The sequence below is a fragment of the Vollenhovia emeryi genome, unplaced genomic scaffold (genome assembly GCF_000949405.1).
Source record: "Vollenhovia emeryi isolate VEMERY1.0 unplaced genomic scaffold, V.emery_V1.0 DF939126.1, whole genome shotgun sequence".
Taxonomy (NCBI): domain Eukaryota; kingdom Metazoa; phylum Arthropoda; class Insecta; order Hymenoptera; family Formicidae; genus Vollenhovia; species Vollenhovia emeryi.
Window position 1 is genome coordinate 1,105,730 of NW_011967240.1, and position 18,360 is coordinate 1,124,089.

General features: G+C 38.2%; 1 protein-coding gene across 2 annotated transcripts in view; it reads left to right on the forward strand.

The window, feature by feature from the left end:
* Positions 1–18,360, forward strand: part of LOC105568981 (laccase-5-like) — a 115,925-nt gene that overhangs the window by 60,684 nt on the left and 36,881 nt on the right. Inside the window, exon 1 of one of the 2 annotated variants that reach the window (XM_012025084.1) lies at positions 1,579–2,099. The exons of the other annotated variant lie outside the window; for it this stretch is intronic. Within the exon in view, the coding sequence (XP_011880474.1) occupies positions 1,985–2,099 (115 nt within the window). The 5' untranslated portion in view covers positions 1,579–1,984. Of the gene's footprint in view, positions 1–1,578; positions 2,100–18,360 lie in introns of those variants that run through there. 2 annotated transcript variants of the gene reach the window in all.

The window sequence follows — 18,360 nt, forward strand, 5'->3', positions numbered from 1 at the left end:
GTCGATCGAAAGTCGGCCGCGATTTTCGCAAGCGCGAAATACCGGCATCGTACTGGCTATAGAAAGAGAAGTGCCAAGGTAAGACAATCTAAGAGCCAGTGAATCGTTGCTCATTGCCAAGGTACGTCAAGGTACCTGAAGTCTGGGTGTGCCGGGACGATTATAATCGAAATAGTCTTGAGTGCGCGGACGAAATCGAAAGGTAGGAGCAGGAAAGTGCGCAGTCCCGATATTGCACAGCACGTGCCGATGGCTACGCTATATCGCAATGCACGCGCGTTCACCGAACGGTACGACGGCCAAAAGATCCTTGGGTGAATTCCATTGCGACGTTTACCAACGATTCTTATCAGCGTGTTTACTTTATCGCATTTCAATATCTATAACGTTGTTCTGCCTTTTACAAATTTGCCGACTACCAAACATTTTCATGAACTTTTCAGACGTGTATAAATGAAAACTAAAAATATAATTTCACAAGTCAAATCAATTCTACTTCTCTGGACTATGTCCAAGAATATAAACTGATAAATTAAAGAAAACTTTCTAATTCGATTTCTCCTTAAATGATAAAAATAAAATATTATAAATAGCTTGGCAAAAGTAATTGTCATAACATTATTTTTGTCTCTTTTTCCCCTTTTTCTTCTTATTGTTAGAAGAATGGTAATACATACATAAATCGTTTAAACACAGAAAATACTCATATTTGCTTTGAAGATATCGTGCTCTATGACTTGGCAGTATGTATATGCTCATCTGTTTTTCACATATGTTCGTTCTATTGTTTGGTCGGTGCGGATAGAGCAGTAATAGTGACACTGCATGCCACCCGGATAGCATTTTGAATTGGCGTTCGCCAATTTTCACCTCGACCTTGCCTATGCATCAGAGTTCCTCATCGGTTTTCCCCACGTGAACAAAGTCACGTTGCGGAAGTCGCGTTTCCTAAGAGTAGGCGCACAACACCCATAATTTTGCTCGGTCGTAACGAAAGGCAGACAAACGACCGGGCGATTTTGCGGTATCCTAGACCAGTTATACGAAGAGACGCGGAAAGAGAACCGGGAGAGAACCGAGCGGAGTCAGCGGCTGCGACGGCGGCGGCAGCCCGATCTCGGCTCTTGCTCGCACGCGAGAACCCCACCTAAAACCCCCTTCACCTTCGTCGACCGCGATCGGCGCGCGCGAGCACGCGAAAGAGGGGAAAATTTCAACGTCACCGTTTCGCGAACTCGAGAAGTTCGTTACCGTCGCGACTTACCTGACAATAGTACTCGCCGCCTTGGCAAAATCGGGGGACTTTGCCACCTACTACCTTGCCTACTTCACCACCCGATCTCCATCCGCCACTTTTCCCCCTGTCTCTCTCCCTCCCCCCCCCCCTCTCTCTCTCTCTCTCTCTCTCTCTCTCTCTCTCTCTGTCTGTCTGTCTGTCTGTCTGTCTCTCTCTCTACCCGAGACTGCTGCCACCGCCGCCGTTGCCGATCTGAAAAGGAGGTGAACGCGCGCGAGAGAGTACCATTGGGCAAAGAATTGGGGCAGGAGCCAATGGTAAGGAGCGCGAGGTGGAGCGATAGGTTTTAAATAGGTGTGCAGGATCCGTGCGTGGATACGAGAGGAAAAGTTGGCGGTGACCGATACCGCGGTGGCACCGGTGGGATTAAAATTCGGGTGATAAGACTGTGGGGGCCCATTGTGCGGCGGGTAGTAGCACAACCTGCCCGGCACTTACTGTCCGTTCGTTGTGGTGGTAGTTTCCTACCCGAGGGATACATACGGGCCGCGGTGTGAAACGTACCGAGAGGAGTGACGGTCCTGCTGATAGAGCGGCGAGCACAAAGTACGTCTCAGTCGACGCTGAGCCAGCAGTGCGCTCAGCAGGTCCGCTCGAGGCGGTAGAGAATCCTGAGAGAGTCGCCCACGATCTCGTCCACTCGTTCTCCCTATTCTCTAGTTCGGTACCCGCGGTAAAAGGGCGGTCATGAGGTCCTACGGTGGCTACCGGGCACTCGTCGTGCTCGCGACAGTGTTCGCCCATATGACCGGCACGTTCGCCGTACGCGACAAAAACAACCAGGCGTCCAACACCAGGAGCGGTAAGTCATCTTCTTCGCTTTGGTTCTCTCTCCTTCTCTTCCTGCCTTGTGCTTTCGCTACTTGCCCATGTTCTCCGCTTTCGCCCTAGTCGACCCCTTCCACCTTCATCACGTTCGCGCGCCGCTCGTCTTGCCATCTACTTCTTCTCCCCTTCGTGCGACATACTGTCGAATCAATCACGTATCTTGACTCCTACTTTTTCTAAGATACTACATGTGCTCCTTATTATATTTTATGCGGTCTTCTCTTATTTTTTAAATTACTTTTTTCTCACTTCTCGTTTTCTCCCTTCGTCCTCTTAAATGACTGTTCCATATTTTCGTATCCTTTTTATATCCAACTTGTTCTTTTGTTTTTTGGAGACTAGAGTTTTTCGTTTACATTTTATTCCTCTTTCTTCTTTTCCTCCTAGCTTATAATTTCTCCTATCCTCTTTTTCCATTTAATCCTATCGCTTGATTTTCTTTTCTTTTTGGCTCTTATTCTTATTCACTTTTTCACTTTCGCTGCGCTTTCTTTCTCTTCTTCTTTCTCGCCTTCTTAATAATTAACATCCTGCTTACGCCGCGTCGTGATTATACAGATATTCAAGTAGCTCTCGGTTGCATATCGATAAATAAAGTGAAGTGTTAGATTGTGCAAAATGCGTAGGAAGATGACGACAAACGCGCAAGTGAATCACGGTGCTGTGTCTATCGAACATTGATTCCGGTGACGAGTTAAACGCCCCGAGACAGAATATAATGAAGAATACAATGAAGCTAACGTAATCCGGCGTATTACAGTGTGCATGTGATTAGTTGCATTATGTTGCACATAGATAAAAACTGCAAGCAATCTTAATATATGTTCGGCTCCCGATGCACCGTCGATTTGCTTTTGCACTAAAAAAAATATGTAGATTGTGTTTTAATATTTTTAGCTAGTATTCTCGAAAAAAGTGGCGCGACCGGAAAAGATCTTGCAACAAGTCAATCTTTATCCATAAAGTGATTCGACAAAAACATTCTTAATATATGTTTCTCCACCTCCGAAATAGTTATAATTCGATCGATATAAAAATTAATATATTATAATATTTTTTTATGTAGATAATAGTTACGATTTAATTATCATCTTTTTGGTATTAATGTTATTTTTACGTAGGAATCCTGAAATATATCGCGTACCTCGATTCTTAAAGCGTCCTCCGCAATAGCGGTACTAACGAGAATTTATGACGCTCGATTTATGTACATGACATTTTCAGAACTGACAAACTAAATCATTTAAATTCGTTCACAAAAATTTGATGTGCAATTACTTACACGTTTGTCGCCATATATATGTTTGTACTTCTTTGTTTTAGTATAAAATACTTGTCTTTTGGAAATGACGAAAATTTGACAAATCTTAAACAGTTAGAATTAATATTTATGAAATGGCTATGTTAATTTGATTAACTGTGATAAATCTCTCTCTTTCTCTCTTTCTCTCGCTCTGAGGCTACACGATTTTGTAAAATGTGATAACAGTTTATGACTCTCTTCAGCCTCTTAAAATCTCCATATATTATTTTATCTTAAAAGAACTCTGCTAGTAAATCCATTAAAGTGACCGAATGGTACGTGTGACACGTAATGTTACACCGTTACGTCCATCAGCTTCGTCAAGCTACTTCTCCTTCGCGACTTAGGTCGGTGAATTATGACGACATGATTTCCAAGTTAAACAGCACTCGACATAGATTCTTGTTGAAAATGGTGCTTCCGCGGAGATTTGGGTCGGTGATTAATTTTCAAGCAATGCTTTATCCTTTGTGTAGACTAATTTAGCTGCGTCGTAACTGTAAAATGTAACAGACGGCCCACGATCACCACCTATGAAAATAATTACTGTGATTACAGTAAGCGTGACTAATCGCTATACGTGAGTGGCAATTATTTTTGAAACCTACAGTCGCGCTGATGGCTCTCTTCATGTTCCAACTGCGATTAATCGGCATATCATTCCTTTCTTTCGATAGACATTTTATTTTATGAATCCTACACGAAGTTCTACTTTCGGTTTCTTACGCGATCAATCGTGAAGAATTCAACATGTCCTATATAATACAAAACTAGATAAAGCATCGATATTGCAGCCTTGCGTGACAATTGCAATTAACTGATAGAGATTGATGATGACGGAGAATGGCAGAGAGAAAGTAACGAGTTCTTGCGCGCATCTTTTAGTAAGACATGAATTCCAATGCGTTTAATGTAGGGTGAAATGGCGACTATTGTGTTAACAGCGTTGAGAATAATATTACATATTTTTGAGCATAAACCGTTTGTTGTGAGCGCGACGCTCTCTTAATAGTATGAAAAAAATTATTGGTTTTACCAATTATGTTGAATCAAGAATAAAAATTATTGTTTTATTCGTCGTCGTTGAGACCGTGGAAATGAAGAAATATTCAAATGTTGTTGAAAATATTTGAAATCATAGATCAAGATGTTATCAGGAGTAGAAATCCTTTAAATAAAAACTGCTCTTAGATTTTGAAATGATAATTATCTGTAATATGCACAAAATGAGAAGAATTAACCATATTAATATCTTATAATACTAACAAAAATTATATATATAATATAACATTTTAAATTACTGAGGAATACCAATCTTTCACAAGCAATTTATCTTTAAATTGAAAAAAATTTTTTTACAGGAAACAAATATATCTTTAATTCAAATCTCTACCATTTTAATATGAAAAAAAATTAATTTTTGTTCAGCATTTTTTGGTATCGATTATCGGAGGTCAATAAAATTTTAAGGAACGAGAAGGAAACGCTATCGTTTCTTACAATCAAGACGATTTAGAGCTTATGCGAAATTCCCGCGACCCTTCGACATATTATATATCGGAGTTCGATCGAGGAAATATATTCGAGCGTTCCACGGTGAGTTCACCGGGAACAAAGTCGTGACCAAAATCACGTTAGTTTCCTCTCTCGAGCTGCCGGCATAATTCGTTATTTTGTTATCGGTTCGCTCCGTTCCGCAATTAAGCGCAACACACATTAAGCTAAATTATAGAACGGCGCTGATTGATTCGACGACGGTCCATACATCCCAAATCGGCCGATCTCGATTATCGCGGAACGTGAACGATGACGATTGACGAACGATTATTCCCAACCTGGAAATCCGGACGCGTTTCCTGCGAAACACTCGCCCGATGTATCAGAATTTTTTAATTATGCTGCCGCTGCGTGCACAACTTTTACCTGTAAATCGCAATTTTTCTTGACATCATTAACAGCTACGTTATTTCCAAATGGAAACCCCAATACCCTACTAACGCAAACTTTCGAAATTTTTACGACTATAAAAAAAAGTGTATTTTCGGAAGTGATTCAACCGTGTTTCTTACACTCGTAAAGATTGCGCGTGCTCGCGTGCTGATATTATTTAAATGAGAATAAATGAGAATGTTGTCATTTGGAAAGTATGCAATATTGCGAGAAAAGATATAAGTATATAAACAGATTCGAATTAGTGGATAAATTACTCATTTTTCCCGTAAAGTGGAGATTAAAGTGAATAAATTAAGTGCAACTCTTTTACTGTGTTGCTGTGAACTGAATCGAAAATAGACTTCGCGTTTTTGGTACCTCTATTACTGCTTCCCAGACTTGGAAACATGTACCATGAACCTCTCGAATGCGTTCGATCGCTATCGGGGCCTTCGAAACAAGTTCGGTGCGTGGAATTGTAAGTGTTTTCTAGCATAGCGCCTTCGTCGTTGGCATTGCCACCAGAAATGGCTTTTCAACGAGCGACTGGCGGCATGCCAGTGCATATAACAGTTTACCGTGGACTGGCTAAGCAACTTGCTCACCTACATGCAGCAGCCGTTCACACGCTGCGGGATCCTTCCGCTCGCACCTTCGTTATCGCTTTACATCTCCACTACCGAACGACTGTCGGCACGTGCGCCGAACTCGATTACTGTCCACAGATTGAATTACGATCACACAAAATTGTTAAATATTTCTTAAAAGTACGAGCACAGTTTTATGAGTTGTATATGACTGCATTCTATCTTAGATTTATTAAGACGAATAATTATATCAATAGCTACAATAGCGCATCACTTAAAACATATAAAAGAACCTTAGACTATCGTAACCGAAATTTATAAAGCAGATCAAACTAACAAGTTTGTTTCGACACTTGATTAAAGAAGATGATTGCAAATGAAATCGACAAAAAGAACTTGTTTCTCAGTTTTTCATAAGTAAGTCTTATTTTAATAGAATTTGTAAACTTGACACTGAATTATTAACATTTATCGAATTATTAATATTTATTAGTAAGTCGTAAAGGAAAAAAATTTTAACCAAACTATTAATTCACAGACCGGTTTTTCCCGACGGATAAAATTCGTAATCCAGTCTTCTAGGGTAATCATAAATATCTAAATTGATGTTAGAAGTTGAGAAAAGCCACAAGTGAAATCGGTCTTTTTGCAGAAAAATACATTTAATCGCATTTTATCAAATCTCTAATTGCCAGATTAACTTAAAAAAAATTTAGTAATTTAGCTTAAACTAGTTATACGAGAAATTAAAGTGAAAAGACCCGTCGCGATAAATACATAGAATATTTATTTATTACATACGTAATATATAAAGAATACGATTTTTTTAAAATATATCATCTCTCTCATTGAGACTGCTACTTATTATTTCATAGAACGCCTGTATTTCAAAATTGTATAAACAATTTTGAATAGAATCTGATTTCTATAAATATTTCAGCATTGTATGTGATATATGGTACAACAGAAAACTGCATATTTTGCGATTTTTCAATTTGAACCTCGAAAAAGAGCATAAACATTCGTAAAGAAAGAAAAAAGGATTAATTTGTGTACATTGCGTAACTTTCTGCCTTTGTTCTCTAACTCTTCTGTATTAAAGTACAAACCCGTCCCGGCGACAAGCTTTGTTGATTTATTAGATCATGGTACGTCCGAGTTGAAGTGCTTTCCTTAAAAGTCTTTCAAGTAATTTTTTATGCTACGCGTTCCCAGTTAGACCACCCATTAGGAACTATTCTGTAAGGCTTGTTTATTGTATGTCTACCGATACTGTACGTAATCGGTGGCTATAACTGTAACTCATTGATTTACAAGATAATGTTTCATCGTTAAAAGAAAACCATTTTATTCTGAAGTCGATTATTTTGATTATACATAATAGATAGTCGCCACACACTTAGATAACAGTTTATTGAAATTTATATATTTTTATGCATTATACGTGCAAATTTTATGAGCAGAGCACATTTTAGTAATTAAAAAGTTCGTTATAAAATTTTCATTAATATCTGCACTCATCTGTAGAAGGCATTCGCGCTTATGGTTTTAATTACGTGTCTCTCAAAACGTAAACGTTGCAAAAGCTATTAGAGTTAGATCCGTGTTCGAGTATGATTACTCATTGCAATTTCAAATCTCTCGAATTCGGGAGTTCCGCCACGTCATCGTGAATCACGCTATCACCCGCAAATAAATTGTCGCGAATCAATTTATATTATTATAATAAAATATTGTAATACCGAATAATGTTTTAGAACTCTACATACACGCGTTTTATATGTATAACGCATTTTTTCCTCATTTGCCATCTAAATGTTGAAATCGATTCCGAGATCCCAGTTTTATTGCCGACATAAAAGCCTTAGGCATGAAATCTAGCGAAATCTGGATATTCAATACCGGCCGTTCGCGGCTCGAACGGGGAAACGAGCCGTGAAACGATGATTCGAGTCGAGTTAAAAACCAGTGTTTTGTCCCAGGATCCGCGCGTGCGACGATAACGTGCGGTCGTTCCTTTTCACGGACAAACGAGCCCCGCGAAATACGAGCGTCACTGAACCTGGAGACCGGTTCCTCTCTGTCCTCTCTTTCTTCCTGCGTTTCTCTCCACGCACCGGACAAGCAATATCGTTACAGACGGACGGGGATAACGGCCGTGTGGACACGCGGAGCGAGAATAAGATAGAAATCGGGGCTATAAAGTCGCGAGTTGCGACCGATTTTCGCTGTTTTATCATTGCGGTCGTTGTCGTCGCCGTCGTCGAAATCGGCGCTCCTTCGCGATCCGTATGTCTAGCAGGGAATCTGGGTTAAATTTCGTATTCTCGTATCACAATTCTAAGCACTCGAGATTCCGATCAACGGTCGAGCTCGTCTTCCTCTTCTTCCTCCTGCTCGTCATAGCCCGTTGTCGTCGCGACAGTGGATCGCAATCGCGGTGAAACCGCCAAGAGCGAGCGTGCCGCGGATACGTCACGCATATCTCGTGCTCGAGTCTGGTTTCCGTCCGGGAAAATCGATTCTAATGGATTTTAAATTGCGATCTCCTCGCCAGAGCGGCGCGGATCGATCGTCGATCGAGGGACCGGTTGATTCTGCGGATAGAACACCCCGACCGATTGAAAGTAACGCCTCACCAACGCGCGTTCGTGGCTCATTTAGTAATGCGATTGCACGTTTGCCGGCTAGTGAATGGTGTATCAACCGATCGTTGTAGTGCACTAATCATCACCGTCGAAATGATAGTACAGGAAATTTCATTCAATCCTTAACTGGTCTATGTAATGAGATCCTAACTCACGCGTATATAATTTTAGTTGAAAAATTGTTATTGTTTAAAACTTACAATTAACATGTTTTTTAATATACTAATATTTATATCATGTAAAATTTTCATTCGGTTAAAAGGAGAGTTTTGAAGAAACTCTCTTAAATCTCGTAGCGGATTTTCTTCTGCAATTAGCAACGTTCATTCGCTTTTAATGACTTAACGATTCAACGTTTTTGATGTGCAGCAAGTTTTGTAGTAATTTATCCGTACCGAACGACTGAGTAGCCGAGTAGCAATGCAGATAATTGGAAAATAACGGAAAATAATTGCCTGTCAGAATAGAGAGCAATAAATAATCGGCTGAATCACGAAGCAAGCTCAAACACTCATTTCAGAATGTGTACTGTATTCTCTTGATAAATGAAGAAAATTATCTCTAACAGCTGGAAAATTGCAGCAATATCGTATGACGCGTACCGATAGTCCGATCTTTGAGTCCGACCGACATTCATTCCGATTCGTGCAGCTCTCATTCGCCTTTCTTAACGGTCGAACGACAATTAATACCTACGATCGTATCGGCAATTAAAAACACGACATTTATGTGTCGAAGTAATTCACGTGCGCGTTTTAATCCGCCGTTTAAGCGACATTAGATTAATTGACTGAATTTATGTGACTCTCGTTAACAAGATAAGACCAGTCAAGATCTATGTTCATGACACTTCTGAGCAGTTTCTACATAGAGTTGGTATAACTCCGAGAAAATCACGAAACTAAGTTTTTATGATGTACATCAATGGATCATTTACAATGCATGATCGCCTCTTTTAAGGATTGTTTCCGTTGTCGGCGGAAATTAACCAGGGATATCTTATCTCGGTACAACAACTTTAAATAATGCTCGCAAATATTAGCGACAATATTAATTGTCACGAATATTAATCTCATGCATACAAAGAGTCGCAATAAAATCGTTATAAATGAATACGGGAGAAGTTTCACATTTTGCCGCCTGGACAAATGTTTTCTTAGACACGCTTTACGTTACACGCTCAGTTGACCTTAATGATACCCGTTTTCGAAATTGATAGCGTTGAAATATGAGCTCAGCATACGGATATAATCAGTATTCGCGAATTCCTCGTGATATAACGATCGGATGAATATCGAATCACAGAGATTGCTCCTGGCGCGGTCGATTGATTAATTTACTTCCATTAATCAGATCAATTAAACGAATAAATTCAGCCAGAAGGTGGACGGATCTTTTTCACGGAGTACATGGACGTTTCATTAAGGTCGATTTCGAAACTGCGCAGATCAATTTAATCGTGACGGCTGGCGCGTGCCCGGGTAAACAACTTTAAAACGATCTTATTTCATACGAATTTATAATCCCAATTTTACTATTTATAATTCTGTTCGATATCGATAACGTTCGATAACGATACTTTTATATTTCCTACGTTGTCTTAACTGTAATTATTTACATTTTTATTACTAATTTTTCCATTTTTTAAATTATATTAAATATAATAATTATTAATCTTAGTGTAAAAGTAAAATATTACTTTTAGAATGATAGCTTTATTTTAAATAACTAAGTAAATTATCCTTATAGTAATTTTTTTAGCGTCAATAACGAAATTTAATTTTTGTCTTGTGCAATAACCGTGTTAATGATTCACACATTTTATGTTCCTGTTAGGAAGTCATAAAAAATTGTATCGCTGAACAAGAAACTGTTATTTTTTCAGCTGCTTAAGTTTATTATAGCAGTTGCGAATTTTATTACCGCGTTATTACAATCATTTGGGCTGCCTTGTCGGTTCATCTGCTTTGTCGACAATCACATTTGATCGGTCTTTGATAAATAATTTTAAATAATGGCAAACTGATGGATGTGAGTAATCATAGAGCATTTCGCATATTATTTATTTAACACAAGTAAAAAGTCCGTACATTTACATACAGACCTGCCTTTGGCTATCGATATAATTGCAGACTTCAGTACCTGTTGGTCTAGAAATGTGTTTTACATATAAATTACACTTCAGCGGATGTGTTTCTCTTGTGTTCAAAATATATTCATTTTATGATCCGGTAGTAGAAATCAAAAGTTTAATTTGCCTTTAATTAATGCTGCTAATATTTACTGATACTTTTATCCAGAAATTTAGCAAGCGTTACATACCTAAAAGCTTATTTCTGCCGGTACATTCAAGATTTATAGGCTAAGAAACAGCTAAATGATCGGAATTCACAACGCGAAAAAGGCCCTTTATTATTGTCAACAAGATTCCGAGTCGGTGAGTGGGTAACGGTTTTTGGGAGAAAGTCCGCAGTATCGGGAAGCTTTCTGTCCGCACCGATCTCGAGTACCACGCGCGGGATTCCAGTTCCGCATCGGTAGCTGATTTCACCCCATTCGCAAGTTTCTATACTTCACGATTTTCATGCTCATTTGCATTTTTCAAGAGCTCCAGTTGTGGTGAGCCGCAATGAGTTATCGTTTTGATACACAATTTACACAATTTACACAATTAACTCTTTTTTTTCGCGTACATTTAAAATGCCGACTAATTATTTCGCAATTAATTATTTTGCGTTAAAAAAATCAATTTTATATCGAAAGAAATTATGTATTAAACTGCTTTCTAACATGAAACATTTCAAATTTACAAATTTTGGACTCATCTATTGTATATCACTTCGAGTAAAAATAATTTAAATTATTAAGGAAGGTAGAAGAAGCTAAATATTGCAATATAATATTTTTTATAATCGAAATTAATTGTTATAAAATTATTAAATACTATTAATTTTTATCATTAAAAATTAATTTTGTTATCCTAGTTATCAAAACGTTTCGGCTATTTTATTTGATTCTAAACGAGACCAACTTAAAGATTAACATTATTTTAATTGAAGCTATAATGAAGCTAAAATAACTTTATTAAAACATCAAAGTGAAACATTACACTTGACGTTAATACTTGTTGACAGTCGCATTACACGCGGACACCGTCGAATTAGCAGTGCATAAAACTTAACAGTGCGTAATGTGTTACCCATAGAAACTGGAGAAATTCTCGCGATTCTTGCCAAACCCCACGCTTTGTGAGTCCATCTTTGTCTTGTAGACGGACATAATACATGAAAGAATCAAGAGTATCTAACGTTTTATCTCTTCGCTTTCCTTTTCCTCTTCGGTCAAGTCGTAAACGCATGTCTGAAACTTTCGAGGAATTCCCGGCTTACGCGACGACTTTGCACTCGAATTCGCGTGCGCTAAAAGGCATTTCCGGCGTGTGCAATGCCGCGGGCAAAAAGCCTAGCACCGTCTGTCTGCATCCTGTTTCTCAAATTTTTTGTAGTCACAGGATATCACTTCGGTGGAATGCATATTACATTTTGTGTAAAATAATCATGTTTAAAGTGTATAACATCCGGTTATATAAAATATACTAATAAATATCAGATAAGTACACGATGGTGAGGCCTCGTAATAATTTTTATAAAATTATTTGTTTAGTTTGTACATTTTAATATTACCTCAAAAGCTAGTTTAACGTATTGATTTTTATGTCAAAGTACCAATTATAGTCTATTTTTATTTCATATTGTTTAATCTTTTTATTATTAACAGATTAGAAATTTCCAAAGATAAACTTTTAACAATTTTTCTTCTTTTAATTGAACTGGCAACTAGTCTTCCTTTGACTACTGATATTTCCGCGACTGTTGTATCGTTTATATTACGTACAGTCATTTCCTTTCTGCGAAACATTGCAGAAAGAATGAATGAGAAAGATCTCGTGTTAAACTGTACTAATTTTTACTTCATGTGACATGTACATACATTCTTATGTACCTATCTCTCGAAATCACTTATTGAATGTTGCCGATTGTTCGGTGTTTAATAAGTTACCAACGCAAATACTTGCATAGCCAAACAGAAAAAATACTTGCCGCTACAGCTGTCATAAGAGATTCGTTGTGCTACACGTCCGGTCTAGTAAGTGTTTTGTCGTCGTACGACATAGATATATAGTATGATCATTTAAGTTATTAAACCAGAACGCCGGGATAGAGTAATTTCCATTTACTTTTGCTTCCGGTTTTCGTATTAATGGCACACTATCATCGTGCATTTTTTACATTATTTACTATTATGTCAGAATACTCGTTTTGTAATCCACGTTTCGTAATACATTTCATTTTTCTTGCGTGTGAGCACTTCGCTATGTATTTTGACTTTTTAATCTTTAATATTATATTGATGATATTTGACATATACGTTACGCTTCTAATTATAACCATCGTTATTACGATAAATTAAAAACGCAAGTAATTGGATGCGAATTATTAGTTGGAACTAGAAAAAATTTTATTCGAAGTAAAATTAATTAAAAGCGATTACTTTAGCAAGAAACGGGCAATACTGAAACAAATAAATCTAAAATATTTATTCAAGATATTTATTTGAACAATTTCGTGAATCAAAGACAATTTAAAAAATTAATCTAATAAAAATAAAAACTTACAGTATTCAATGTGCTACTTTACACCTAATTAATAGAAATGGACAATATGAATTATGCTCCTGCTGTTATTATTCCTCTTATTTTATTCTGTCGATGTTTCCTGCAAAGGTTTCTTTTATTCTTGATTAATTATCTATGTATGCAATTTTATTTATGAGAAGTATGCCGTTCAACAAAGTATCATTTCACTGAATTGTTCTCGATCAATTTAATTTGCATACGTCAAAATGATAGATAGTCGTTAATGAGATGCAATCAAATGTCTGTCCTGATAATTGTGAGATAAATGCAAATTCATTGTAGCATACGAATGTATACGTCTCGAGAATCGTTAGGTTGCAATTAGGCGTAATGCACAAAGGGATATAATACGTATGTACTTGCTATGCCAACGTATCTAAGTCGAAGAATGCTGAAAGGAGTTGGTCTGCCACGAGCTGCACGCGAAAGGCGTGTCTCAGACGGAACTTCGAAGTTAAAGGCGTCGAAGCTGAACGGAACGTGGTCCAAAGCGAGAGGCACAATACGAAACGTGATTACGTGCATCTAACAGTGATCTCTGAAGTCTTAAACGAAAGGTCTTTCGGACAAGTAACAGTTTAATCTTTGCGTCCTGGAGCCTTGGTCGGCCTTCTTGCCACGTGATATATTTTTTGTGATTCATTCAAGCGCAACATCTTGAAACGTGTAACGTTATTTATCACCGTTGCTAAAAGTAAGAATGTATCGATTTTATCGGGAAGAAATTAGAAATATTAAATGTATAATTGTTGAACTCCGATAAAATCAATCTGGATTTATCTCTTAATTCTGCTTAACAAATATTTTAACTAGCCAAGGAGTCAAGAAATAAATTTCTCCGAGGTTGCTCGAATTGCAGATCAGTAATGATAACAGCCGGGTTATCGGGAATCTTTACGAGATGCAACGGCGTAGACTGTTTCAGAAAGAAGGATTGCCTTGAGCCTTCGACTTCACTCGGGGTAAAAGCGAAAGGCATGTACCGCGCCATGCACCGTTCGACCCGATAAAAACAAATGTCGATGTATAACCTGACAAAGAGGCAATGCCATTAACTCCACCGTGAGAACAGGTGACAGGGCTGGAACAATAGTTACGGGAAACCGCGGTGGCTGCTGCCTTTGGAACATCGCGAAATAGTTATGAGTCTTGCTTCGCCCATCACTATGGTAAAAGAGTCCTTTGCACCATATCCTAGTCGCTCAGCTGGAATAACTGTGGGTGATAACTTTAAATCATAAATATAATGAACATATATCGTCTGCTTATCTATTTCTTACAACTAATTCTACGTTTAAGAGTAGTTATTTCATAGTCTTTGTCTTTTCCTTCAGCTTCGTTTATATATCAAAAAAAGGGTGGGAAGCTATTCTCCTCGATAACCGGAAACTCTCCCAGCCGCTGTAGCGTTAAGGAATTCACACCGGCTAGAATTTTCGTACTTTTCATGACATCTCGAGAGTTAGAAGAATAAAGAGCCTTCTTGGGATCCCGAGCCAATTAAGCATTATGCCATCTTCGTCACCTATCCGTCCGCGAAACCTCAAAACCATGAATACCGTCCTCCTGCTAATTAACAGCCGGCCAAATCGCGCCGTGATGCTGGGAATACTACGATCCTATGAGCCATAGGCTGTCTCGTAGCACTTGCCTCATTTCCTGCATCTAATGGACTACCGTTCGTATAAGTTGCACCATATGCCGCCACGCCGGCGATATAATATCACGCGTGCAATCCGTGCGCGCGATACGTGCGTCCGGGGTTCGATGCAACAGCTCACACGACTCCCTGCGACATTTCGCTACTTTTCGCCACGATGTTCCTAGACTTGCGAAACCGTGCCACTTTTTGCACGGACATTTGCCAACGTTTCTCTGACAATGAGCTTGTTGTTACGTGTAGCTAGTATGCCCGCCCGATTACTTAACTTTGGGAGATGTACGGATGCTCTTTATTTACGTAAGAAAAACATGAGAAGAGACAGTCGTTTTATTTCATATCGCGTGCGGTCTGTTTCGTGAAATAAATAAGAACGAAAGAAACTTGTGAACTTTTCCGTCTTTTAAAAGAGCAATGGGATTGAGATAGATCTTTGCTTAATAATCACTCTGTTCGTTGTAAAGCTCGTTTCGCCAATTTTACGTTGCATCTGCCTGTTTTATTAGAGCCGTGATTTCTGAAGTTATTAATTTTCAAGTAATTTTCCAATTACTTGACTAGTTATAATTTTCCAAGTGGTGATAATTATAATGTAATATAATGCATGCGTATAATTTACAAAACAAAAGAAGCATTACTGGAAGAGTCTTCCGTCTGCTATTTTTATATTAGACTTTGGTGGCACAATGTACGATAACGACTGCAATATCGTTTCACGAGACGAGCGCATTCAGGAAATACCGTCCACGACACGACTGCAATTCTCGTGCATCTTCCTGTAACGTGAGATACTTCCTGTCGTATCTCCCACTCTTAATGCAAAATCTAAGAAATAACTGCGGTGGAATTTTACGAACGTTATTCTCTTTTCGTTTTCTTAGGAGCATTCAAGCTGAGAGGTGGTAAAATCATAATCGGCGCTTATTTATGTAACAGAAGACACTTTTATAAAATATTTAACAATTGAATTAAAAAAAATTGTATAATCATTTTATTCATTGCAAAACAGAGTCGTTTAATTTATTTTATAAAAAGACAATCACCTCGCAGTATTTAAAGCGACTGCGTGCACACGCATGCAAGTTCTGAAATATAATTTCCTGGTGTAATTGACGATCGTGTTTTCGTACCTTGCTTCGCTGCACTGGAACAATGCACATATTTCTGCCTACGCTTAGTCATGATACTGTTTCTCGTTCCATCCACAAAGTACTTAAAGTATATGATACGATAACTATCTCTATCTCATAACATAATTCTGTTTTATTAATCATTCATTGAATTCATTCATATAATACGTATATGTAATCCATTCATAAAGAAATTTCGCTAAGAAAGTAGGGTGTGTTCAGAAGACACAATACCACATCGATCAAAATAAATAAATAAGCAAATAAATGAAATATCATAGGATTATTTGGCTATATTTAATCTTAAAAATTTCTAGCTAAATAAAATTTCAGTTAAACCATAACATCGTACGATTACATTCTTTCTAGCATTGCAACATAATTGACGCAATCGAAAAACGTATCACCGTTATTGCTGACAATTGCCGATTCAATTATTGAAATCGCGAGAGAACAATATCGAGAGTCTGCCGACGAGGCTCTCTTGAAAGTTTACAGATTTTCCCCAGATCGGTATAAGAATCGGGCCGCGGAAAGCGAACGTTCACGGCGCGGAATGACGGTGAAATTCGTCCCTAATATTCCGATCAGTCGTGACGAGGCAGAAAGCGAAAACCACTTATCCCAGCGAGGTTTATTGTCTGTGGCGGCACCCACACCGTCTGGGAGCGGGAAGCCGCTTTTTGCCGGTTGGCATCCTCCGCAGGAATAGAGGAGCGTGTAAAGCGTGGCGACGGCGTGACGAGGTCGGGAAAGTGCCGACCTGCCGTCCTCGATCCTTGCCATAATCTAATCCATGCTTCACCACACCCTCCGCGCAACTGCACGGCGCCTTCCGTAATTCGCGCAGATATGTCAAAGTGCAATCAGGTTCTCCAAGTGCGTCAGATCGGCGCAATCGGCGTTTCCTTACGCGTGTTTTACGATTGAATTGAAGTAAACGCGGACGAGGGGTCACGCGGCCTCGATCGAGTCTTGAAAGATTTTCTATCCCGAACTATCGTACATTCCAATTGATTTTAACGATTCTGAAACGGCTAAGAAAGTCATTGATTTTAATAATATTTGTACTTTCTTTTATTTGAAAAATAAGATAAGATAAATTAGTCTTGAAAGAAAGTAAATCGATATCAGAGGACTGAAATAGCTGCGCTTATACATTATTAATTTTATGACACAAAAATGTTCAGATTCTAATTGTTCACTGTTCCAATGCAATACGATACTATTTCTGTAGCTGTTATAACTGTTCTTACAGAAAGATAAACGAGTTTAACTTGCTGAATAATATTACAGCCTGACTAGATCACTTTCGATTCCCATTCAATATACCTGTACATGTATATCGAATTATGAGCTCATTCCAGTTTACTTCATAATTTAATTAATATGTTACGGTAACTTAACTGTTCCTAAATAAGCAGATTAGCAAGCCTCGCAGGAATCGTTTATTTTGTTGAATTCCCTTCTCAGCACGTACGTAAATTTTAGCAATTTCCTCCTCGAATGGAGCGATCGTCAAATGAAGCCATTAAACTCGATAAAAATTGAAAACCTTGTGCGCTCGACGGAGTTTATTGCATTTTAACGGTGGAATCCCGTCTTTAATGATCGTAAATGTATTCGAAGATAAGGTCTTTCACCGAATAGCGTTGAAAATATATCGTCCAAATTGCTGCGCGAGCACGTCAGTTCTGCCTCTTGAAACGCTTCGAATCTTTCCTCTTCAGATTGTGAAATCGATGTTGTTTCTATATTGATTTTGAGTAAAATTTATCGTAACCTCAATCAATGAGTTGTTAAAATTTTAGCTGGACGTACTGACAAGTTGAATCTCTAAACGTTCATAAGATTTTATATAATACTTTGTCTTGTTATCATTTAAAGTCTGACGCGTCACGCAACGTGATTTGTCAGAAATAAATGTACAAAAAATTACAAATGCTTAATGCAGATAAACAAATTCACGATGAATAATTGAGCGGTGAAAATATTGTTTTACCGCCGGGCAAGAATTTTTTATGGCACGTTTTAGGAAAAGTAGACCTGCGAATAAAGAGTGGGTGGTAAGGGAAAACGTGTCACACGCCATGCAACTCACGGTCGTTTGCTCTATTCTGCTTTAAGAATGAATGTGTTATGAATCGGGCACACGCAACAAGTCCCGTTGTGGTTGCTCACATATTTAGATGAGAAACTTTGTCTTAAGGAACAAGTCAGCTCGTGAGAATTTTTGTATCACAGAATAATTATGCTGCATAAATCTGCTTTTATTGAGC